The following is a 26,711-nucleotide window of genomic DNA, read 5'->3' as shown; positions in this document are numbered from 1 at the left end:
AAATACTCCATTATTTATTTTATTTTGTTGAGTTATAACTTCTTCCTTTGGCTACATTTAGAGCTTATGTTTCTTATTTATAGTAGAAATTATTCTCTCAGCCCCTATCCTCCAAGATAGGATTATATTTGCATAGAATCTATTTATTCATCAATCATGACTCATATCACATTTTTGTAAAGTTTTTACTTATGTATTATAAATATGTATGTTTCCAGATTTTAAGTCATTGAAAGTTTATTTTATATGTATGCCAGCCACATATAGGGCATGCCATGTAATTTGCCCATTCCTTTATTTAAACTTAAGGATAATAGATGCAGAGTTCTGTTAGGGTCTTTTAGAGGAGCACAAAGACTGAGTGTATAATTATAAAAAGGGCTTAGACACTTGCAGACTGAGAATCCCACAATAGCTGTGAGCAGCTGGATAGCTAGAGGTTGCTGCTCTGTTGAAGAAGCTGGATGCCTCAGACAAGGTAGGGGATCAGTGAGGGGCAAGGTCTAGCCCGAGGCTTAGGATGGAGGCCTGGAAGCTTCTTGTAAGTCTCTGATGTGAGTGTGCATTCAAAAGCTGAACATAGAGTCTTGTGCAGTGGCGTCAGCGACAGAATGCCCACACTTAAGAGTCAATGTTCCTTCCATTCAGGTCAAGTCTTCCCTGCTCAGTTCACTGACTCTTTGGAAACATCCTCACAGATATTGAAAAATGTGCTTTACTGATTTTCTATGTATCACTCAGTCTGTCAAGTTGTAGCCAGGATAACCATCAGAGGAGTTATAGTTTTGAGTGTTTAAAGCTGTTACTTCACTATGGAAAAGTGGTGATAATAAGACCTCCTCTATTGAGAGGTTAGTGTCTGAGTTAGTGGGGCTTTAAGTGGAGATAGGACAGAAGTCATCCTTGTTTCCTTTCTATGGAGTTTTGAAAACGTTACTACAAATGTGTATACTTGTCTTTGTGGCAGTGGTCTTCCGGAAAGAACACTGCACTCATTTATAATGGGGACACAGCATGGCGGATGAGACAGAGAGCTACTGGGAAGTGAACCCAGATGAGACCCTGCATAATGCAGTGCTTGGGGCTGCTATCAACAGATAATTGTAAAGGCTTCCATAAGTGCCATCCTTCCAACTGAAGGCCTGGAGTGGAATACTTCAGGCCTGCTCCTGAGTGCAAGCCCTCATTCTTATTCAGTAGCAAGTCTGCTGATTAGGAAGTCTATTGAGAAGCCGTACAAGAATCCTCATTGAGGATTTCTCTGTGCTTCTCAGGCTCAAGTTGACACAGTGCTTGTAACTATTGATAATCTGTTTTTAGCCTTACATTTAATTTTGGCTTATATGACATTCATGTTTCTTTACCAATGAATTGCACTGTGAACTACTTTCAATTAAAAAATCTCAAAAAAATATCTAACATGTAATTTTCTTGTATTTTCATGGAACACTGTAGCCTTTCTTCTCCCTTATGTCTTGGTTTTGTTGTCCCCTTAATTCCTCAATATTCTGCCCATTATATGAATGAGCTATTCTGTATCGAGTTAATCCTTACCAGTGGGAATGCCTGTATCAGGGCTTGTAAGGAAATGATGGCATTTCCCTTTTCTTCCAGCCCTTCCCAGTTCCCAACAGGAATGTGTTCTAAGCTGGCTTGTGCTTCCTCTGTAGTGACGTCTCAGCCAAGGCCCTGTGGGAAGCATTACTGAACACCAAACACAAGGAGGCCGTGATGGAAGTTCGGAGACATCTAGTGGAAGCAGCCAGCAGAGAAAACCTGCCCATCAAGATGAGTATGGGTAAGCCTCTCTGTGCCCTTCTAGGGGAGCCATGGCAGGCTCTGAGGAAACTTCCCTAACCTTCTCCTGAACTGTGGCCAATCTAGCCAAAATGGAATTTAGATAGAAGCATTGACTATTTTATTTTGTGAACTATTGACGAAGAGAAGGAATATGTGCACGCTGTTCCTGGGGCTCAGCAGTAACTACTTTTCTAAGTTTTAACTTGAAAACTCCAGGAGAGTCTTTGAATATATGGACTAATTCTTTCACTCTCCTAATTGATGTAGAACTGTAAAAATTGCTCTGAACCACTGTTAGCTAATTCTATTTTATACCTACTTTTCTTCCCCCCACCTTATGATGGGTGAATGGGCTTTCATCAATTTTGAATCAATGATTGACTAGCAATTGACTCGGCAGACTGGCTGTCCTGTCCCTTGTCCTCAGTGATCACCCTGCTAATTGTCCGCTCAGTGATGGCTGAGCTTTGTTCCCTGGGAAAATACAGTGCTCCTTTTCCCCCTCATTTTTGTCCCCACTTAACTTTCTGCTCTGTCATTCTTTGTCTTTTCCCTTGCTCTAAGATCTCCCACTGAGGCTGGAGCTAGGCTGGTGGTCAGCAAGTGCCAGCAACCTCTCTTCCTCTGTCCCTACGGCGGGGGGTTATAGAGGGACATGGTCATGCCGAAGTTGGTTTGTGTGTTTTGTTTTTTTTTTTCTTTCTTTTTTGTGTATGTTTTGAGATATGGTTTCTCTGTGTAGCCTTGGATGTCCTAAAACTCACTGTGTAGACCAGGCTGGTCTCAAACTCAGAGACTTACCTGCCTCTGCCTTCTGAGTGCTGGGAATAAAGGTGTGTGTTGGCTCATGGCAGGTTTTTTTTAAAAATTTTTATTTTCCATGGGTGCTGAGATCTGAATTCAGGTCCTCCTGCTTGCACAGCTTACCCCACTGAGTCATTTCTCAGGCTCTACCCTGCTTTTACATTTTTGTTTTTTAAAATATGATGAGGACTGGAGAGATGGCTCAGAGGTTAAGTGCACCAGCAGCTCTTCCAGAGGTCCTGAGTTCAATACCCAGCAACCACATGGTGGCTCACAACCATCTGTAATGAGATCTGGTGCCCTCTTCTGGCATGTAGGAATATATGCAGACAGAGCACTATATACATAATAAATAAATAAATCTTGAAAAAATAATATGATAATGATTTAAAATATAGAAATATTTGAATGTGGATATTAAATCTGGCTAATAGGTAGAATTTACTTCTAGAGATGTGAAAATGTATTCCTCTTTTAATGATAAAGTTTCTTTCTCTCTTGTAATGTGCTCTCTGGTAACTAGTATTAGTATGTCCTAATGGATAGGAATGAGAGTTGGTCTGAGTGTCAGCTTGACGGGATCCAGAGTCACCATGGAAATAGCCTCTGGCATGTCTGTGAGGGAATCGCTAGGTTAAGTCAGTTGAGGTGGGATGACCGGTCCTAGTGTGGGTAATTCCATCCCTGGGGCTGGGGCCCTAGACTGGATAGAAAGGAGAATGCAGGCTGGGGCCTTCATTGCCTTCTGCTTCCTGACTGCAGATTCATGGTGGACTGCACCCTGAAACTGTGAGCTGAAACGATCCCTTCTTTAAGTTGTTTCTGTCAGGCATTTAGTTGTAGTGAATAAGAAACTAACACAATGCAGAAGCAGAAGTTCATTGTCTAAGTTCTTGATTTACTATGGGTACAAATATCAAATATCAAGATGAAATAGAACAAATTTTGAAAGTAGAATGTAAATGAAGCTAGGAGGAAATGAATTAGATACCACAGCATGAGAATACAATCCTAACTTACAGTGTGTTTGGTGGCTGTAGATAACAGCTTCTAGGAATGTAAGGATGACATGGAAAGTGAGCCCAGCTGATGTTTACTGAGCACCTAAAAGATGTCTGGTCTTCTCCTTAGTGGGCCATCTTATTGAATCGTTATAGTTCTTGTAGATGTTAGCAACGAGTTGTTTTGTGTAACCATTGTTTTTCACACAGGAACCAAAACATTCGCCTCCAGTTGCCCCGTCTCTGAGGACTAGGGCTGGACTTCGGATGTGGACATCTGATGTCAGAGAAGATGCACTTATTCATAGGATGCGCTAACTCTCTGTAGACAATGCAGAACCCGTTTTGAGTAGAAGTTGCTACTTTGAAACCATTCTGGTGTTTGACTATTAATTCCAGCCCTTGCCTTCCTTCTTTTCTATCTTGTCTCTTCTCCCCACTTTCTTTTATCCTCTCTCTTTTTAACGTATGTATTGTGTGGTATGTGTATATGTATGTGCATGCATGTTTGACTGTACATGAGCACATGTATTTATAGGTATGATGCATATGAAGACGTGAGGTTGACATCGTTGGGTATGCTTCATAACTTCCCACATTATTTACAAAGTCAGGTTGTCCAGGGATCTCTTACCTTCCCTCCCTAGCCCCCCAAGTGGCTGGCTCTGGACAGAATCCTCCTTCCTTAGCTTCCCCAGTGCTGGGACACACCACCATGCTGGGCTCCTTGCCTCGATTTTCTTTCTGCAACCCTTGTGTGATACTATCAAGTGTGTGTAGTTTGGAGTTCCTTACTCATAAGTACAGTGACACAGTACTAATTCATATTGTGAACTAAGAAGAGCCAGAGTGCACAGACGATCTGGATGACGACTTATACTGTGTTAAGATAAACCTTATGATGATATCACAGAGCATAAATCAATTTTTATAGCTCAACACTGGACTCTTTAAAAATCAATAAACTTTACTTTTCTAAAGAGCTCTATTTTTGAAAAATATCCAAAGCCAGAAATTAAAAAAAACAAAACCCATGAGTAACTCCATGAAGAATTCAAATTTAAATGTTTGATTTTTTCCTATCAACTCCCCCTATCCAAAAAGATAAAATGGGTTTCTTTATCCCTAAACTCCAGACAAGGGAGGTGGGGGTTGAGGGGAGGAAAGAAAGGGTCGATTGTTAGCAGAGTCAGCTCATGCTCTATCCCCGTGCCAACTCCAGTTAGTTAAAGATAACAGCGTGGCTACCCACTTCTGCTGTGTGTCACTAGCCGTAATTTCTTGTGGGTCTCGTTCCCATGGACAGATCCGTAGCCACGAGAAGTAAGAAAAAGAATTGGGAGTTTTAAATACACCAAGACATCAGTATCTGAACGCTGCCTATCATCCAGCTTGTCATGAAACAGTCACATTCTGGTGTCTCAAATGCCTGGGCTGGGGAAAGCAGTCAGGACTTCAAAATGTACACTGAACTCCTAGGACTCTCCAGCCCTCTGCTGTGAGTTTCCCTAAAGTATGAATTGTCTGCCTGTAACTGAGGCTTCTGGGGTTTTTGAGACATTAAACAGATTTTGATTCTAGACTGAGGATCCGCTTGTGTTTAAATTTATGAGAGGGTTTTTCCTGCTGGAAACCTCAGATCTTCACTATAAAACCCCTCAGCATTATGAGCACCAATAGAAATAAACTTGGTTCTCTTAAATGATAAAAGTAATTGCTAAAACAAAGACAAAACTTCGTTTTATCATTGTATATCTAAACATCTGTCATCTTACTGAGAGTTTGTTATTAAATTGTCAGTTAAGTAGATATGTTCCAGAAAGTGATTTTTAAAACACTGGAACAGGAATTGTATTTTTCCCACTGACTTTCATAAAAAGAAAAATGTATTCTGAAAGTCAAGAAACAAATAGACCCCAAGAAATGCATTTGTTTCCACCCCCAAAAGCCAAGCAGAGAAGACAGGAATAGAAATTCCCCACTCAGGTTCTGCTCTGTTCCCAGCACACCCTCTCTGGAGTTCCATTGTGCTGAGGGTCTTCGAAGCTTGACCTTTGCTCCCTGCAGAAGGGACAGTCTCTGTTGTGGCAGGAATGCCCCGCTAGAGCTGAAGTGAAACATTATTGTCCTTTCCTTTAGCTGCATGTCTTGAAAGAGTGCTCTATGCTTGAGACCTCTATTATCTCAGTGCTTTGTTTTAAATACAAGAAAGCATTTCGTCGGGGGCTTGCTTACAGTTTCAGAGCGTGAGTCTATGATCATCAGGGCCAGGAGCATGGAAGCAGACGGGCAGGCGTATTTCAGTGTTTCTTAGTCAAGTGCAGACTGGATACTGATACCTTTGCACTGAAGTTTTCCCCAGACCACTAACTGTGCGGACAGTTTCCTCAGTTCTTATCCTTTGCAGCATCCTTGTCTGCTTTACGGGACACTGTGTTTTCTGTAACTGTAGTTTCTCCAGATTGTGAAGAACACAAAGTCAGTTATATCTGAGAGGGGTCACACTTGTGTGGTTTATTAGCCCAGTTTCAGTTTATCCATAAAACTGGGGCAAAGGTCTGTTCGCTGGAGTTTGAGAATGAAACCTCTGAGCAGCATGAGAGGACTCTGCTTCCTGGGTTTGGTCCTTGAGCTCACCGTGTTTGGGCTGGGTACCAGCTGTGTTTTTGTCGCATTTATGATGCTTTTTTAATTAGGAAGAATTTTGTGACAAAGAGGAGACAGAGAGACAGAGAGAGAGACAGAGAGACACAGAGAGAGGGTGTGAGTGAGTGTGTGTGTGTGTGTGTGTGTGTGTGTGTGTGAAGGAGATAAAGAAAGAGCAGGAGAAAGGGAGAGCAAAGCCAAAAGGGAAAAAGAGGGGGATTGGCAAAGGCTGCAAAAGGAGAGATTAAACACTAGTCAAGACCAATACACCATGTAATAAGAGTAATTTACAAAATATGGGAAAATCTAGGCATGTCCTGAGCCACATATACTGATTAGCTCTCACATTGTCTTTATGTTTTACTTGTTACTAATTTTTGGAAAGGGCAAGAAAATTTGCTTTTACTGACTAGCTATTAAATTTTTTCATAGTTTGGTTATTCAGTGCTCTTAATAATCATGTGAGTTTGCCATCTGTTTTCATACCCATTTCACAGATCACGAAAACTGAGACCTAGGAAAGTTGAGTTTCTTTTGCAGGACTCCTATGCTGTTATGCTATTGTCTCTCCTAATAGGGCTCCACTTCTGTTTCATGCTGTGGGTGCTGGGACTCAGCAGAGCACACTTTTCTTTCGTCTGGCTCCCTGACAGGCTGTGCCGATAAGGAGTACTGAGGGAGACTGGGGTTGGAGGATAAGGAAAGTATTTGCTCCTTCTTGTGTGCTTGCGTCCTGGAAGTACCACCACCACCCGGCTGATGCTCCCCGGGGCCACAGTTGCAGTTCATCCAACACCTAGAGAAGCAGCTTTATGCTTTCCACTCCTGAGAGGGACCAGCCAGCTGAGGAAGGCTCCATTCTCAGGGCTCTAAATTCAACCCATAGGTCTCTTTAGTTTTGTTTTCTCCACCAAGGTGTTGGCAACTGCATCTTCCCATGATGCCCTTAGGTTCCTTTTATTCTTTTACTTGGCCAGTTAACAACTGTATGCGTTCAATTTCTGTGTTCAAATAGCTTGATATGCTTTCTGTCTACTGCATTGCTTCTCAGCCTCCCTAATGCTGGGACCCTTGAATACACTTCCCCGTGCTGTGGTGACCCCCAACTATAAAGTTATTTTCATTGCTACTTCATAACTATCATTTTGCTACAGTTATGAATCATAATGTAAATATCTGACATGCAACCCCTGTGGGAAAGGGGGTTGCGACCCATAGGGTGAGAACCATTGGTCTACTGGCTGGGCCGGGACACTGTCCCGTACAAATTAAGTGAAGATACAAGCCTGGGTCTGTGTGACTTCCTTCTCAAGCCCCCTTCTAGAGAGAGGAGTCCAGAGGGTGTCTACACTGCTTCAAGTGCAGCCATGATTGTGTCATGCCCCTGCTCAAAGCCCTCCAAGGGGTCCACATGGCCTCGAGAAGCTGCCCGGACCTAGGGCATGAGACTTCCGAACAGCTCTCTGCCTTCAGGCCCTGGGGTGCACCTTTACCCTTTACCCTCTGCTCCTCAATAAGAGCCTTCGCATGGTAGTGAGTGAGTTGAGGACACACACAGTTAGGGTTATTGCCTGCCTTCCTTCTTGACAGGCTGCAGTTGCCTGTGCTCCTTCCCCTTGGGTTTCTTACTAACCCTGCAGGGTTCTTAGCTTACACACCAGTGGAAAGCCCCTTCTTTAAGAGTTAGGCATTCTTCCGGTTGTGTGTACCATCATTTTCCGGCCACAACCTTGACTAATATAATTACCCACTTTCCAGCATACAGTCCCAAGCATGTGTGTACACGAGCTCCCATCTTTGTGTTTCGTTGTCAAACCTGTGTTGTTTTTCTTGACCTAACATGGTGTTGCTTTCTTTGGAGAGTTGGTGATGAATTTCTGTCTTCCTCACCTTCCACCCCTTCCTCGGTAACTCTGGTTCTAAGGAGCCACCACTTTTTTCTTAGCACCTGCCACGGTGTAATGTACATTCATCTGAAACCTCCCCAGACAGTGTCTGTGTCTGTCTTCCTGGCCATTTGAAGAACTGGCACACAATAGGTGGTGTCGAGCTTGGTTCAGCAAATGGGTTGCCACCAAGCGTGGGCACGATGGAAAGGACCTGTCAGTGTTCCTGCTTTAGTGTGATGTGTGACTGCTCACATTTACGGACTTCCTTTCTGATGTCTCTGGGGGCATCTGTCATGTCTTCTTCCTCAGAATGCCCCCCTCTTGTCTTCACGTCATCCTGCTTTTCTGACAGTTTCCTCTTTCCTCTATTCTTTCCTTCCAGGTTGCTACTGTATAGACCTGTCACCTGTGGTTATGCCTTGCAGATGGAGTTCAGTTAGTGTGGTTTATGGACCTTGGAGTCTTAGCCTCTCATCCTATTTCCACTTCACTTTCCAAAACAAGACCACACATTCCCTACACTCTAGTGCACTGGGGCTATGGAGCACAGTGCTGGGCTAGGTTTCTCAGGGCCCTGGGGACTTGAGCTCAGATCTTCACTCTTGCACTGCAAATGCTTTGCTCCCTGGGCCATCTCCCAGCCTTCTCTGTGCTTTCTAGTTTCCCTCTTTCTCTTCTCTAGACTCCTCACTTGTCCTCACATTCACTTTAGAGAGTTCAATTTCTCCCTGGTGCCCTGACTCTGCAGAGGCGCACCAGAACATTACCATTCTACCACCTCAACGCCTACTCTGTGATTGGTTCCCAAGGCTGCAGTGTGGTCAGATGCGCAGCACTGCATCATGACCATTCCGAAGTGGAGCTGACTACTTGTATGATTTGGTGCCACTGTCTTGATGTTGGTGTTAAGGCCCAACACTTTCTACTACCATTGTTTTTATGTCAAAAGTACAGAACCAGCACAGTAACAGAACTTCCATCTTATCAACCTAGTTGAGCTCCTGAAAGTGTGTCAGGAACATGGGTTTTTAGGACATCTTTGAGAATCATTATTGAAATGATTGTCATAATCTGTGGGATTTAAAGTTGGCCCAATTCCCAGTGGAGTCACTGTTAGATGTCAAAAAGGAGACAGTCCTGTCTGGTCATCCAATCTGAAAGTGGTCAGCCTTAAATGCATGAGCCCTCAAATGCATGAGCATATGTATAACAGATAGATAGATAGATAGAGAGAGAGAGAACATGTAACAATGGTAATTAAAGAAGTAGAGGTCTTGAATTGGAGAGGTTGTGTGTATGAACAGGAGAAGTTGGCGTGGAAATGATATTAATAGAGTACTCATGCATGAAATGCTCAAAAAGTAAAACATTTACATTTAAAATAAGAAAACTCATGGAATTCTTTCTAGAGATTATAAGCTGAGGCAGGAGGAACAAGAGTTGGAGGATCAGCTGGGTGGTGATGGTGCACACCTGTAATCCCAGCACTTGGGAGACAGAGGTAGGTGAAACTCTTTGAGTTTGAGCCCAACTTGGTCTACAGAGCAAGATCCAGGACAGGCACCAAATGCTACACAGAGAAACCCTGTCTCAAAAAACAAACAAAAAACAAACAAACGAAGAGTTAGAGGATAGTCTTGGCTAAGTAGAGAGTTCTAAGCCAGCATGGAGTACACAGCTAGACCTTGTTTCAGTTATTATGTGTATTTCTTATCTATTAGGTTCTTGTAGGGTAGGAGGTCAGGCTGCAGATATTCTAAATTATTCCATATCATATAAAATTTCAGCTTTCAGGCTGTGTTTTGAATGACTGAATGTGTTTGTGTAAGTAAACAGTTATTGTGTGTTCAGCACAAACAATGAGCCATAGACTGACAAAAGAGTTATTTACACAAGTAAATCATTACCACCTGGGAACTTACCAAATTAAACCAACATCACACAGACGCATGAGAATCAAAATCCTATCAGAAAGCTGAGCACAGCAGACCAGTGAGTGAGGCAGCCAGCTCCCCTGGGTCATACCAAGAGCAGATTACTGCTTTCTGATCATCGGGGGCAGGTGGGAGTCACGGGATAAAAGATGATGAACTACTCACCCAATGGTCGTTGGGTCTTGAGTTCAGAACACGCCTCCTGCTAGATACAGCCCCTTGGCATTGCTATTCATCTAGGCCCAACTTTGTGTGGTTTCCAGCTGGGCACCCCCTCCTGAACCAGGTTTGTGTGCCTCGAAGAGTGCATGGTGCTCTTTCTCCATCTCTCTTGCTGATTGATTGCTTCTGTTTATGAGAAACCAACTCTGATTTTACTCTTTTTTTTTTTTTTTGTGGGTTTTCTGTTTCTTATTGGACTTACTTTTGTTCCGATCTGCATTATTTTCTTCCTTATGCTAACTTAAGGTTTGTTCTTTTTTTAGTTCCTTGAATTCAATGTTAGACTATTTGGGATCTGTCAGTTTTTATTGGCATAAATTTACCATTTAGAATGTTGTCCTCATAGATTTTGATTGGTTGTGTGTATTTTTTCTACGGAATTTTTAAAATTTGTATTGTTTATGTATTACGGAGGGAGACAGAGAGACAAAGAGACAGACAGAGACAGAAATAGACAGAGACAGAGAGGGATACACACTGGCAATGGTACCAGGCTTTGAAACTTCACCCCCCTACCATGCTTTACTTCCTTTAGCAAGGCCACACCTTGTAGACCTTCCCAGACTACACTACCAGCTAAGTACCAAGTGTTAAACGTTAGAGCCTATAGGTGATATTTTTTACAGACTAAACTACTATAGTGTGTGTGTTTGTGTGTGTGTGTGTGTGAGAGAGAGAGAGAGAGAGAGAGAGAGAGAGAGAGAGAGAGAGAGAGAGAGAGAGACAGACAGACAGACAGACACAGACACACAGAGACAGAGATCGTGAACATAAATGCAGATGCCCAGTGTAGGTCAGACCAGATACATCACACCTTCCTGGAGCTAGAGTTAAGGAGGTTGTGAACTGAACTCTGGTCCTCTGCAAGAACAGTCAGTGCTCTTAACTTCTGAGCCATCTCTCCAGCCCTGTTTCCTTCTCTCTCTGTCTCTGTCTCTCTCTCTCTCTTTCTTTCTTTCTTTCTTTTTTTGTCTCAAATCACTTCTAAATTTCCCTTTTGGATTTATTATCTATCGGTTTCTCAGGAGGAGTGTGTTGTTTCATTCTGCATGTTTGTGAACATTCTAAATTCCTCTGGTGTTGATTCTAACTTTGTACTGTTGTGGTCAGAGAGCATATACCAAACTATTTCAATCTTGAACTCGTTAAGACTTGTTTTGTAATTAATATCCTGTCTCCCTTAGAGAATTTTCCTTCCTAGAGTGTTTCTTGAGTCCTAGAGAAGCACACATATTTCACTACTCCTGGATGGATGGTCTCAGGCATGTCTGTTAGGTCTAACTGGACTAAGTAGGGCATTGAAGTCTCCTATGATTGAACTAGAGCCTAACTCTCTTTTTAGATTTATTGGCATTTGCTTTACCCACTTAATGCTTTGACATAGGTTCATACCTAAATATTAAAGATTGATTTATTTGATGTGTGTGAGTGTTTTGCCTGCATGTTTGTGCACCACTGCATGTGCCTGGTACCCAGGGATTTCAGAAGATGGATCCCCTGTGAGCCTCCTGTGGATGCTGGGAACCAAACCCAAGCCCTCTCCAAGAACAATGAATGCCCTCAACCACTGACCTATCCCTCAACTCCTTGATGTATTTACACTATGTATGTCCACTTCTTGCAGCAGTCTTGGCTTGAATACTGTTTGGTCTTATAAAGTGTAGACCATTGTTTGTTTTCTGTTGTCCGATGTGTGTATGAGCTATTTTTATTCATCCATTACTTTCAGTCCTGTGTGTCTTTTAAGCTAAAAGGTGTCCCCTGTAGGCACCTTAGTAGGTACACTTAGATCTTGTTTTCCACCCATTCAGCCATTTCGTGTCTTTTGGATGGCCACTTCAACTCTTTCTGTTTCGGTTCTCTCTTGTCAAGACTCATTCCGCTGGTTGGGTGTTTTCTGTTTGTTTATTTGTTACCCTTGCTGTGTTTACCTTTGGGCTGTGGTGTTTGTTCTGCAGTGTGAAGCTCTAATTCCTGTCTTTTTCCTGTTTGGGCATCTGCTGCAGTTTTCTGTTCTGTGCTCATCCTGAGCTTGCAGAAGACATATTGTTGTAATAGACTATTTTAAGCTCACAACAACTTTGATCACAAACAAATGCCTAGGCTTTTTTTTTTTAACCCTATTCCCCAAATGTATATTTTTGTGTTTACAATCAACGTATTGTTTTTATATTCTTTTAACTTACTATAGCTGCAGTTAATTTTGAAAACTTTAACTTTTGGCTTTCATTCTAGAGACTTAAAAGGTTTCCACACTGCCATTGCAGAAGTGAAGTATTCTGAATTAGACTATGTATTCATCTCTACTAATGAGTTTTATAGTTTTGGAGACTTTCCTGATAGTAATTACCATCACTTCCTTTCTAAATGGAGACTTTCCTTGAGGAATCTAATGAGGTCTGGGGTTGTAGCAGAGTCTTGCCTAGTGAGCCCCAAACCCTAGGTTCAGTTCAGCACTGGATAAAATTTGGCCTGGTGGTACATGCTTGTAATCTCAGCCCTCAGTGGGCAGAGGCAGGAGGATCAGAAGTTCACATAGCCTGGGCAATATGAGACCCTGACTCAAACATTTTTTTTTTCTTATAAGACAGGTCAGTTTGGAGACTGGATTGCCATGATTCTGAGGCTAACCTGGCCTATATAATACATTTCAAACCAGTCTGGGCTATAGCACTTATTCCACTTAACATAATGTCCTTTAGTTCTATACATTTCCCTGCCCATGGTTTTTTAGTTATCTACCATGGCTTTACTTTACAGCTGAATAAGACTCCATTGTGTTTACATTTTCTTTATCCATCTTCTATTGGTAGATAGGTAGGCTTAGTTCCATTTCTTAGATATTGCAAATATTGTAGCAATAAGCATGGATGTGCTAGAATCTCTGTGGTATGGTGACTTAGCATTGTTTGGATGTACATCTGGGAGTGGAATAGCTAGATCATATGGCAGATCTATTTTAATTTAAAAATTATGTTATTGATTTATTGTGTGTGTGCATGTATATGTATGAGTGTGTGTGTGAGTGAGGGCTTGTGTGGAGGTCAGGGACAACTTTTAAAAATTATTTTATTTTTTTCTGAGACAGGGTTTCTATGTGGAGCAGCCCTGGTTATTCTGGAACTCACTCTGTAGACCAGGCTGTCCTCAAACTCACAGAGATCCTCCTGCCTCTACCTCCCAAGTGCTGGGATTAAAGGCGTGCGCTTCTAACCATCCACCTAACAGGACAACTTTTGGGAGTCAGTTTTTGCCTTCTGCCTCATTGAGGAGGGGTCTTTCTTGTTTCTGATGCTGCACAGTGTACATCAGGCTATCTGACCAGAGAATTATGCTAATTACCCTGTCTGCACCTCCCTTCTCCCAGTAATAGTGCTGAGATGATTTTATATATATATATATACAAACACACACACACATATAAATGTCAATGCATCTCGCCTTTGTATAGGTTCTGGTGATCAAATTGGTGTCATTAGGCAAGAAGCACATTATTAACCCACTGATCTATCATTTGTACCCCCTTACTTTTTGAGGAATTTCTACATTGACTTCCATAGTGATTATTTCAGTTTATATTCCTAGCAGAGTTTATTAGGGTCCCTCTCCCCCCAAACCTTGTCAGCATTTGTTTTCATGTTGCTAGCCATTCTGACCTGGGTGAGATCAGATCTCAAAGCAGTGTTAATTTGCATTTCTCGATGGCAAAAGATGTGAACACTAATTCAAATCTTTCTTTGTCATTTTTAATTCTTTGATTAGCTCATTTGTCGATTGGAAATTATTTGGTATTTATTTTTTACAGCTTTTTATATTTTCTAGATAGTAATCATCTGTCTGATACATAGTTGGCAGATTTTTTTCAGTCCTCTTGGCATTTTCACGTGATTGTTTCCTTTGCTGTGAAAACCCTTTTTAATTTCCTGTCATCCCATTATTCAGTTCTTGGGGTTATTTTATGTGCTTTTGTAGTCATGTTCAGAAAGTCTTTGCCTATGTCTACATTTTTAAAAAAAAATAATTAATTAACTTTAATTTTATATAGATTGGTGTTTTGCCTGTATGTTAAGTCTATGTACCGCATGTGTGTCTGGTGCCTACAGAGGTCAGAAGAGGGCACCAGATTACCTGGAACTGGAGTTACAGACAATTCTGAGCCACATGTGGGTGCTGGGAATTGACCCTTGGTCCTCTGGAATCGCTGCCCAGTGCTCTTAACTTCTGAGCCATCTCTCCAGCCCCCTTGCCTGTGTCTTGATGTGTTTTACCTGTGCTTTCTTCTTACACTTCCTATGTCCGTGATTCATTTTGAATTGCCCTTTGTGCAGGATGGTAAGGTAGAGATCTATGTTCCTATCATAGCTGTTGATCTCCAGTTTTCCCCAGTGCAAACCTGCCTTTTTTCTAATGTATACTTTTGATGTCTTTGTTGAAAATTAAGTGGATTAAGGTTAATTTTTGGGTCTTCTATCCTATTCCATTGGTCTACATGTCTCATCTTTGTGCCAGTACCATGATGCTTCTGTTAATATGGCTCTGTAGTGTAGTTTGAGATCAGGTATTCTAAAGCCTTGACAGAGTTGGATCTGTTTTTTCACAGCATAGAAAAAGGAAAACACATGAGAAGCAAGGTTATATAAATGAAAAGAAAAGGGAGAGGAGAAGTATAGAGGAATATTACGGAGGAAGAAAAATGAGCAAGAGATTAAAAGAGAAGAAAAATCAAAACAAAATTCCAATCATGGGAAAGTTTGAAAATAAAGTGAGAAGGGTCAGGAGAGATGTTTATCAGTCAGAGTACCTGCTGTTCTTACAGGGGACCTATTTCATTCCTAGCACCCACATGATGGCTCACAACCATTTGTACCTCCAGTTCCCAGGGATCTGATGCCCTCTACTGACCTCCCTCCCTTCCTTCTCTCTCTCTCTCTCTCTCTCTCTCTCTCTCTCTCTCTCTCTCTCTCTCTCTCTCTTTCTTTTTGGAGACAGGGTTTCTCTCTCTCTTTGTATCTTTGACTGTCCTAGAGCTCACTTTGGAGACAGGCTGGCCTCGAACTCACAGAGATCATCCCGCCTTTGCCTCTTGATTGCTGGGATTAAAGGCGTGCACCCCCACCACCTGACCCTGTGTTTTTCTTTTTTCAGTAGGAGCAGGGACAGCTAAGATAAGAAGTTTCCTTTGGTCTGTGTGGCCATCCTAAGTTTTTGATGTAACATGCTTCAGAACTCGCCTTCTCTTGCCCTCTTCTAAATGTAGTCTGTTTACTGGAGAGCTCCTTTGTCTGGAGGTGGGAGGTGCATGAATGTTAGGCTCCTGTTGTTAGCCATCTTGCTTATACAAAGGGATTCTGAACAAGAGAATTTGGGGCCAGAGTTAAAAAACAAACCAACCTAAGAGCATGAAATGGCGAAAAGGCTTTTGGCTCCTGAGTGGGAGTTTCTTTATCAGAGGTTCTTTTAAGAGCAGGAGTTCTGTGCATCAGAGTGGACTTACCAAGGAAAGGTTCCGCTGGCACCTGCTGTTCTCTCCCTTGATCACAGGAGTGTCGTCCTTGCTGTCTACTGAGTCTGTGCTGCTGAGGCTGTGGTAGTCCTGGGCAGGCAGGGCTTCATAGAAAGGCAAGCCATAACTGTTTCTGGGGGTTTCATATTTCACCGTTTTGTGTGCCTTTAGTGAGAACTGTTTATTTTCTCTCGGAGACTTGTGATCCTGGGATGGTTGTACTTTATTCCAGACCAGCCTCAGAAAAGATCCTCTGGCAGATTTCTTTGGACCCATTGAATTGATTTGCTTCATAGAACTACATGCTATTTTCACATCTGTAGAACTACATGCTATCTTCATATTCATTTCTTCTTCTACTCTGACTATATATACCGTGTCCAGGGCAAAAAAAGCATGTGTAACCAGAACACATACTATCAAGGCCTACCCCCAAATCTTCCTGAGTATTTATGGGGTTATAAAGTGGACATCAGTTCACAGCTGCACTTTGTCCAAGCTTCACTGTACAGATGGCTGTGTATACTGCCCTTCACATCCCCGTGGAGGAAGATTTATGTGCTCTTCTCTCTCCCTGTCCCTCCCTTTTAATAATTTGTTTCTGTGTCTAATAGTCATCATGACCAGGAAATGTTTTTCTCATGTGTGGCTTAAATCTCTCCATCTGCACCTTAACCATATTTCTTTACCCTTCGACCTCAGTTGAGGTGGGAAGCAGGCAGTTATTATTATTCCTCAATTTCTGTGGCTGTTGAAAGACAGAGCTTTACCCATTGTACAAGTCAGTGGTACTAATAAAGTCAAATTTCCCAGAGAAAAATAAACATCTGTCCGTTCTACATGAAACAGACATTACTTTGTTTCAGAATCAGGGGAGTATTAAAGAAGAGATACTAGTACAAGCTTATGGGAAATTCAGATGATCACATTCATACAATAAAGCATTAGTGTGGTATCCTCCATCCCCCTACCCTCACCATCTGCTTCTCAAAGTAACTTGTGAATAAGGCAATATAACTGCAGGCAGGTAATTGAGCTTTGCTATGAATAGTTATATAGTTTATATTGATTTAAACAGTGTTGACTGCTTTTGAACATTTAGATGTAGCCTATAGAAAAAGCATGTAATACTAAAACTATGCTTCTGAAATGAAATGTATTTACCAATAAATTCCGACCAGGCACAAATGAAGGGACAGATGATTTGAAAGGCAGGAAGCTGAGAAGTGAAAAAAACGAAGAAGGACTTAGTATCTTTTTAGGACTTGAACAATGTGTTAGCTTTTGTAGATGACAACAGATAAAACAGCTTAAGCATTAATGTAAGTTATGATAAGCAACAGGTGGGGTATTGAATGCTTTTGTCTGTTTGTAGATTACATCCTGATCTCTTTCTGCTGCTTCCCATCATTCCTGGGGTTCTCCTGAGAAACCCACGTATTCAGGGTAGACATTCGGCCTTTTGTACATAATTTACAGGATTGCTCAGCCATAAAAATTGTATTTATTCTTTCAGTCTTACAGTGTACTCTGATTGTATCTTCCCCATATCCTCTCTTCTCTCCCAGTTGAAACCCTCTTCCAATAAGTCCCCTTTCTCCATTAGCTCTTGTCATTATGCAGCATCTGGCTCTTCGTGTGGCCATTGAGTCAGCGTTCGGTTTGCTCCAGTAGTGCTGACTGACATGAATAGTTAAGTCTAGCAGAGCTGCCTCCCTGGTCTACACGTTATTATCTGCATTCCTGAAAAAAACAAAAAACTTGTGTTTTATAAAATTCACATTAGGCATCAGGGCTCATTGTGAAAGGAGAATTTACCTTCAGTAACAGCCCATTACACACACACACACACACACACACACACACACACACACACACACACACTCTTGTAATCAGAGTATTAACAAAAACAATAATAATCTTAATAAATACTGGTGCCGTTAAAAAGATACATTTAATTGCTACACATTAATCTTATAGCAAATATAGGACTTGATATAAGGAGTTCAAGGCAGCTCCTTGGGAAGTGGTAGTGAAGAGGCGGCTGTTTAGCATTGGAGGCAAAGGGAAACGCATTGAAGACAGTGGCCATCTGGGGGGATGCAGGCCAGGACAAGCATGGCCAGCAGAGCCGAGAGGCAGAGCTGCGCACGGGCATCGCTTCATTAGCACTCAGCTCTGTCTGTAGCTCGTGCTGCTCAGCACTGCCCATTTACTTTGTTTTTCCCCACGAGAGAATTGTATTTTAATAAGTTTGCTTTAATGTACTGAATTAGTAGTTTAAAGACTTAAAAGTCACTTGTCCAGCGTCAAAGTGTCACTTGTTAAAAAGTTGCTGTATATCATTGTGGTCTTGATATAAAGTAACCTTTTTTATGGTCCTTAAAATTGTCTTGCAAAGCCTCTGGCTTGACATTTTTAAATCACCATGTAAATCTGCCTGACAGGTCCCCCTTCTCTTTCATAAAGTGAAGGATGGCCAATGATTCTGTTACCTCTTCAATGCCTGGTTCTTATTGCTTGCTGTTTAGTTGAAGGGAACTGGGTAGCTTTATTTAATTTCCCATGATAGCATTTTTTGGGTGGGGGGTTGGATGACTTTACTTGACGTAATAACATTGGTGCAAAAACACTTCTGTCTAATTACTTGTAACTTTTATTACAAACACATGAAATATGCAATATTTACAGCATTTTCATTTTGTAAATGCAATGCTCTAAAACACATAAAGCACCCTATTAAAAACAGTTTACAAATAAAAAGTACAGAAGTGGGGAAATTCACCTAAATTACAGCTCACTGATGGACTCATCATGCAGAATCACCGAAGCATGATCATGGAAGAGTTTTTGTTAGTTAATTGGTTGGTTTACTTTTTTTTTTTTTGTATAAGGTTATGCTTAAATTCCCAAGACTGTCACAAGTTTATTTTAAAGCATCTGTGTGAAATACTTGTTTGCCAACCTCCAGTTTGTATGTTATTCCAGTTAGAGAAGTGACCCACTGTCATGGCATAGCCTATGACGTGGTGGTGACGTGGGGATGGAAGAAGAGGATGTACTGTGGATCAGAGCACTGATGCTTAGTGACCACCAGCTCACGGTGTGGGGTTTGCTTGGCCTTTCTTGTTAAGAAGTCGTTTGTCTCTTTAGATCACAAGCCTTATGTGGAAAGGAGGCTTTACCTAGGTATGGTGGCTAAGTGCAGTCTGAGCAGTGCTAACCGTAAAAGTTCTGTCTTCTAATTGGAGACACCCTTTACCTTCAAAACAAGCATATGCTGAGGCTAGGGGAGGGCTCAGTAGCAGATCACTTGCCTAGAGCAGGTGAGGCAAAACTAGAACATAGAGTTATTACAATAAAAATCTAAGCAGACCATCTGGCAAGTTCTTTACTGATTCTCATTTCTGGTAGCCTCCCTAAAACAGAATCACAGGACACACATGGAGCCTGTCACATTCTGGAGACTTATGTTTCTTTGTTGTTACCATCATGTTGAATAAAATGTGTATGATTGTTATATGGATCTCCTCCTCCCACCCACCCGTCACTCCCCTGTTGTGCTGAAGAATGAACCCGCTGTTTTCTGCATACCAGGAAGGCCTTCTACCATGGAGCTATATCCTTAGCTTCTTCCACCCTCACCCCAGCACTAAGGATTGAACCTAGAGCCTTGCACATGCTAGGCAAGCATGGCTGTCTCTTTCAGTGCACTGAAATGTGCTTTCCAGGAGCCACACTGACGTCATCTGCATGTTGCACATCCAAAAATGCATTGAGGAGCTGAGGGTGTAATCCAGTATCATTTGCAAGCAGTGGGCTAAGTTCAGAGTTCATACCAATTTTGGGGTCTATACACTTTAGACCATTGTTTCTTTTCACATATTTAATATAATAAGTGTGTGTCAGCATATTGTGGCACAAAAATGAGAATCATTTGTACAAAAAGTATGTAACATTACATGTAATTCATGAGATAACCCAAATTAATCAAGAGAGCATCAAGGAGGCATTTGTCCATAAGTTTACAACTAGCAGCAATGTGTTTATTTCTGTGCCTGGCATGAAATATATAGCAAATTAATACATAGTTGAAAGTTAGTGGTACAAACCAATAATAAGGGAAACAATTAAGGCACGGGAAAGGTTTGAATGGACACTTGAAAAAGTGTTGGATGTCAGATAGGCACCTGAGAAGATGATCAACTTTAGTAGTCCTTAGAAAAATGCAAGTTCAAACCACAAGGAGCTCTTACTACACACTTGTTAGAATAGCTAAAATAAATGGAACTGACACTATCCAGTGCTGGTGAGGCTGTGGGGTGACTAGAACTCTCACCATTTGGCCTTAGGTTGCCAGTTTCTTATAATAAGTGTGCACTTAGCATAGGACCCAACTCCTGGAAATTTGCCAAAGAAAAATGAAACCATAGGTGCGTGTATATGCATGAAAACATGTACTCAGATGTTGGTGAAGGACTATTTACAGTTTTAAGAATGAAGATTACCCCAGAGATCATTTGCTGTGGAAAGACAACTAAGTGCCTAAGCTTTAGTAAATCTAATACAATGAAGTAATATTCAGCAAGTAAAAGGAGAAAGCTATTATTTAATTCAAGAACATGGATGAATCTCAAATACACTATGCTAATGTGAAAAAAGCCAGACTCAAATAGTTACATCTGTGTGGTCCCATTAATAGGACACTCTAGAAAGGAAAAAACTCACAAACAGAAGCCAGAGAAAGGCATTTTAGTGCTCACCAAGGAGTAGAGTTGGAGATGGAGTTGACTACAGAGAGCGAGAGTGTTAGAATGATAGAAATGGTGTGCATCTAGATGGCTTACCCACCACAAATGCTGTGTGTATGCGTCAAAACTCAGAACTGCACACCAGAAAAGGGTGGATTTTTACTGTGTCTAAGCAATATCTTAATAAACCTAAGAGCAAGAGAAGAAGTATATGATGAAGTTTTTCTTTTCTTTTTTCTTTTTGTTAGTATGTGAACAAGTAAATTGTTAGGTTGCACTTTGAGAACCAGGGATGGGAGAGGGTAGTTGAGGAGGAGAATGAAAGCAAAATTCAGTGATATATGATATAAAGATTTCCTAAATGAAACCTGTTATTTTGTATGCTAACTAGAGAGATAGACAGAGATGGATGGAAGGATGGATGGATGGATGGATGGATGGATGGATGGATGGGTAGATGGATGGAATAGGCATTTCCTGTTCTTTTTCTTAGATGCTTGCCATGATACATTGATAAGAAAGAACTTCAGTATTTTTTTAATCTCTTCAAAAACATTTATTTAAAGAGCAAATATAACTCAGGCTTTTAAGTTTCTCATGGCCAGGTCTGTTTTGTGTGTATCCTAATCTTCAACAACAGCTACTTACTAGGTGGTATCTGCTAGCTAACACTGTGGCAGACACTCCGCTCTGAGCACCTTAGGTGAGGTTAATAGATGCTGCCTTGTGTAGTTGCTCTGAGGATCAGAAGAGGGCTTGTTTCTCTTAGTGCATGCATGTGCTGAGTTAATGCAGGTGGTTTTATTAACAATTTTAAAAAACTGTAAGTATAGCAATACAGAGTTGAAGTTCAGTTTCAGAAAACAGTCCACACATGGCATTGGTGAAATCTACAGGAATGGTCTATTGACTTACAGTTATGTTTGCCTCACTGCCTTCTTTTTGTCTCATGGGGAGAATTTGGTGTATAGGAAGGAGCCTTGTGTAAAGCATTGATGACTATCAGCTATGAAATGTAACAAATCGGAGAGTGGGAGATGAGTCCATCACAGGACAATGAAGGAAGTGTATTGATTCACTGTGTGCATGTGATTACATGCACTTTGTATGTTCACTAGCAATTTACCTTCGTTTGTCATACACTTTTGGGCCATGTAGCAGATGGCCTTGGACCTCATGAATGCAGTTATGAAGTCTCTGATACCAGTGGTGAAGGTTTTGGTCATGACTGTAACATGCTTTTTCTACATGCACACAATTAAAAAGCTTTTCATTTACCTCTTGGATTCTTGTGTCCATATGTCATTCATAGATTTCTATGTTGAGATCAACAAATATTTGTGTGCCTTTATTTGAAAACTCATTTTAGGATATTAGGAAATTATAAAATGAGTCCTACTAGCAATATGGCTTTGGCCAGTTGGCTTAATCTCTATTTTCTTTCTTGCAAAAGCAGCAAATATCATCAGTTTTGATGTTGTCCTTGTGTTATTGGAAGAATCATAATAGTTTAGGGAAGACTGATCAGCTCTGGAGTTCTATGCACATCTAAGACAGGGTTTGTTCACAGCCTCCTTGTCATTATTTTGTACAAGTGAAGAGATTGCACTGATACGTTTTTATGTTTCTCCAGGGAGAGTCACACCAGGGCAGCTCATGTCCTATATTCAACTCTTCAAGAACAACCTCAAAGCTCTTACAAATCACTGTGGGCTCCTACAGCTTGGGATGGCCACAGTTCAAACTCTGAAACACCCACAGACTGCCAAGTGGGATAACTTTCTGGCATTTGAAAGGCTTCTTCTACAGGTATGTTGCTATGTGAACTTATTAATATGTTACTGAAGTTTTGACTTCCAGAAAAACACTTGGATATCTATTATTATCTGAGTAAAATCATATTGTTGACATATGCAATTATGGTTCGAATGAGAATGTTCCACAGAGGGTCAGATGTTGGACTACTTGGTCTCTGGTTGGTGGTGCTGTTTGGATAGGTTAAGAGATGTGGCCTTGATAGAAGAAGTGCACTGCTGTGGACAGGCCTTGAGGACTCAGGGTCTCCCATAATTCCCAGTTTGCTTTCTCTGCTTCATGCTTGTGGTTTAAGACATGAGCCTCCACCTTGCTGCTTCAGCCACCAAGGCTGCCTGCTGCCATACTTGCCCCGTTGCAGTGGTGATGGCCTCTTATCCCTCTGGAACCCAAAGCCCAAATAAAGCCTACCATCTGTGAACTTGCCTTGGTCGTGGAGTTTTATCATGCAATAGGAAATAACTGATATGTGTGCCCTGCACCCAATCCTCTACATGCCATCCAGTTAACATTCAACCAGAAACTTTCACATAATTATAAAAATTAACATTTTTGCCTTGACTTCTTGATTATAAGGAAAATTTTGACCATTTTAACTTCTGGAAACATTTCACTTTTATGGCCTTTGGATCTTTCTAGATCTTGATAGTCTTTATTTAATTCTTGCTACTTTTCCTGTAAGAATATCTAGCTATTTAGATTTTTTTCTTTTTATTCTTTTTTTTTATTTTATAATTTAATTCTACATATCAGCCAAGGATTCCCTTGTTTTTCCCTTCCCCCTAGCCCCCCCCCCAATTCCCATCTCCTCCAGGGCAAAGATATTTAGATTTCTTTTGGCACTACCTAGTCTGTAGTCTTTAAACAAGGTAGATCGCATGCCTTAACATAATGCTTGTCAACAGATGGAGGGAGAGAAATCCTGTTTATAGTCTTTAGTAAGAGATCTGTTTGTAGCGGAAGAACTGTCCATAATTTACGAACTGTCTTCATAGGAAACATCTAAAAATGTGCATTTTTATATTATAGGGTATAAATTATAGAGAATTTACACATATGTATTTTTAAAATATAATATTATAAAAGATAAACTTGCATAATACAGCTAACATCTATGAACTTCCTTACAGGTATAATAATTTACCATTTTTTTCATAATTACCCTTCAACCCTTTAGAAATAAAAGTAGAGATAAGTGAAGCATCTTTGATATAGATTTTTCCCTAATCTGGTTCTTTTTTTCCCTCTATAGGTAGTCCTAGCTCTGTTTCTTACTTTTTTAAAAAATAATTTTTTATGTTTATTTTATGTACATTGGTATTTTGCCTGCATGTATGTCTGTATAAGGGTGTCAGATCCCCTGCAATAGGAGGTACAGACAGTTGTGAGCTGCCATGTGTGTGTTGGGCATTGAACATGGGTCCTCTGGAAGAATAACCAGTGTTCTTAACCGCTGAGCCATCTATCCAGACCCCTGTTTCTTGCTTTTTTTAAATTTTTTCTAAATATTTATTTTTCTATATAATTAGTAGAGTACAGTTACTATGGGCTTTAATTTTTGCATAAGTTACATTATATTGTAAATATCCTTAAACAATTGATTTTGCCTCTAAATTTCCTATACCATACCATGAGTAAACACTTGATATATGTGACCGTAGTGGTGTTCAGTAGGTCTGCTCCAACTTAAGAGTGTGTGTCAAAGCAGGTGGCTGAGTATCCTGGAGCATGTCTTCAGAAACGCTTGGAGAAGAGTTCCTCCAGGGCATCCATTTGGAGAGGATCTTATGCCACCAACCAGCTCCCAAATCATGACACAGAGACTTAATATTAGTTATAAACGCTTGGCCTTGCTTAAGCTCGTTTCTGACTAGCTCTTTTAACTTAAATTAACCTGTTTCTCTTTATTGACCTTTTGCCCTGAGGCTTTTTACCTTTATTTCTATATGTCCTGCTCTGTGTCTGCTGCCTGGTTGGCTGGCCCGCGCTTCTCCCTTTCTTTCTCCCTCCTTCTTTTCTCCTCCTTCTCCTTCTCCTCTATCAAGCCGAGATTTCTCCTTCTATTTATTCTCTCTGCCTGACAGCCCCACCTACCCTTTCTCTGCCTAGATATTGACCGTTCAGGTTCCTTAAGCAGGCAAGGAGAAACAGATACAACACATCTTTATACAGTTGGGCACACACCTTACGTTGTTAAACATAGGCAATATAAACAAATGTAACACATTTTTGTCTAGTTAAAATAATATTCCACAGCATATAACACATATATGTGTGTATGTATATATATATATCATATATACATACACACATGTATACACACATATATATGTGTGTGTTTAACTTTACTAATACAGATTATAGCTTTAACATCATTTTCCTCCCTTATGTTGGGGAAATATTTTTTTCTCACATGGTTGAAATTCTTATTCATCTCGGACTTTTCCTTAAAAGATATTTAGATGTTTTCATGGATAGTTTAAAATAAAATGATTTTTCCAGTTTTTGTTTCCTGGAATTGTTCAGCTTTTAAATACTGATCATGTATCTGTGACATAGTTGCCTTGTCTTGCTTTTCTTTAGTATTCTCTTGGGTTTCCAAGTATAAGCAACAGTGTTTGTGTGTGGATAGAACAGTTGCTTTTCTCTTCTGGTCTTGGTCCACTTAGATGGTGCATTGAACAGGATGCGGCAACTGCTCAGTCAGGGAAGGAGGACAGGCTTCTTTATCTCGTCCCCAACTCTGAACACCTCTGCCGCAGTTCTGCCCTTCGATGTCCTATTAACTCAGTTTGATTTAATGAAGATTTGGAACTTTTTAGACAACTGTTTGTTTTCTTCCTTTAGCCTGTTAATGTGAGGAATTGAATTATAGTATTCCAAATGTTAAATAGTCACCCTTGCATTCCTGGGCAACTTGGTCTCTCTGTCTCTGTTTCTGCCCCTCCCCGTGTGTGTGTGTGTGTGTGTGTGTGTGTGTGTGTGTGTGTGTGTGTGTGTGTGTGTGTGTGAGCGTGCATGCGCGTGCACGGTTTTGCTTAATACTTTCCTTAGATGTTTTCATGTATGCTCATAGTGCTGCCATTGTAGGGTTCCAACAAGAGGTTTTAGTGATTTAGTAAGATCAATGTCAGTTTGATTTGTTTTTCCTGTGGAATTACTTGGTTTACAAAAAGGAATTTATTAGTTGCTTGAAAGTAAAACAGGTCTGGAGAATTATCTGGATTTATTGCTTTGTTGTGTTAATATTTACAACAATAGTATGAACAATCACTAGTTATTGGGTGATTTAAAACTATAATTTCTTTACTCCCTTTTGTATTTGACTGATCTTCCGATACAGTGTTTAAATGTCTCATGACTGTATTCACCAGTTACCTTTCATGTATTTTGACTTGGAACCCAGGACTCTGTCCGCGATTGTGCCTTCTGTCTCCATTCCTCTATTGCCTTAGTGTATGTGGTCATATACACATATATACAGGTATATAAATCACACTTCTGTCTGTGATGCTGCCAGCCCCCAGGGGTGCCCTCTCTCCACCTAGTTCCCTTCCTAGTCAAGGCTGTCACCAAGTCCACCCAGATGTCCCCATCACTCAGGTCTAGAAACCACTGTTGACACCTTCTCACTAAGTGCTTGCCTTTGTTGGAACACAGACATCCGTCACTGTTGTGGTCCATAGTACCCTCCTCCTCCAACTAGTGCCCATCCCAAGCTCCACTGCTGTTCCAAGATGCAGCTTCTGCTACTTCATGCCAGGCTCTGCCATTGCCATTTCCCTGTTGAGCTGTCCTCACCTACTCAGGCTCTGACACTCTGTTCATGGATGTTGTGACTGCCAACCTCTGGCCAGATCCCTTTTGATCCTGGTCACCCCAGAATGGCTGCAGCTGATTTCCTTTCTTCCTCAGAACCTCCCTCTACTCCAAGATGTCCTCCTCACCACCATGTTTATGCACATCAACACTGTCCTCACCTTGCTCTGAATCTAATAGCCAGCACTGGGATGCTCCTGTTTCTGTCCCCCACATGGAAGTCTCTGCATCCCCTAACCCATGCTAGGCCTAACTCCTGTGCTCAGATGACCTCCTTAACGTGCTGTGGCTCTAACAGCCTGCGCTGGGCTGGTGTCGCCTCTCCTGACCTCATAACTATCTCTAAGCCATTGGAGAAACCTCTCTTGTGCTCCCTGATGTACCTTGGGGCAGACTCTGCTCCTCCACACCACTCATGTCTGCTAAAACTAGCCTCAGGCTTCAAAATGAATCAAAGCATCTCAAAACAAGATTCGACAGAGATTTTCTCTCAGATAGTAATAATCTGCCAACTTACTACAGTTTCC

The 26,711-nt window shown here is 41.1% G+C and overlaps 1 protein-coding gene across 1 annotated transcript in view; it reads left to right on the top strand.

The window, feature by feature from the left end:
- The window catches only part of Scfd2 (sec1 family domain containing 2), a 319,505-nt gene that overhangs the window by 26,548 nt on the left and 266,246 nt on the right, over positions 1-26,711 (top strand). The window contains exons 3-4 of the mRNA XM_028859298.2: positions 1,671-1,798; positions 22,184-22,359. Of these exons, the coding sequence (XP_028715131.1) occupies positions 1,671-1,798; positions 22,184-22,359 (304 nt within the window). The remainder of the gene's footprint in view (positions 1-1,670; positions 1,799-22,183; positions 22,360-26,711) is intronic.

This window comes from Peromyscus leucopus, chromosome 10 (assembly GCF_004664715.2).
Source record: "Peromyscus leucopus breed LL Stock chromosome 10, UCI_PerLeu_2.1, whole genome shotgun sequence".
Lineage (NCBI taxonomy): Eukaryota > Metazoa > Chordata > Mammalia > Rodentia > Cricetidae > Peromyscus > Peromyscus leucopus.
The sequence above is the reverse complement of the archived record's forward strand: the minus strand, read 5'-3'. Positions and strand labels throughout refer to the sequence as shown.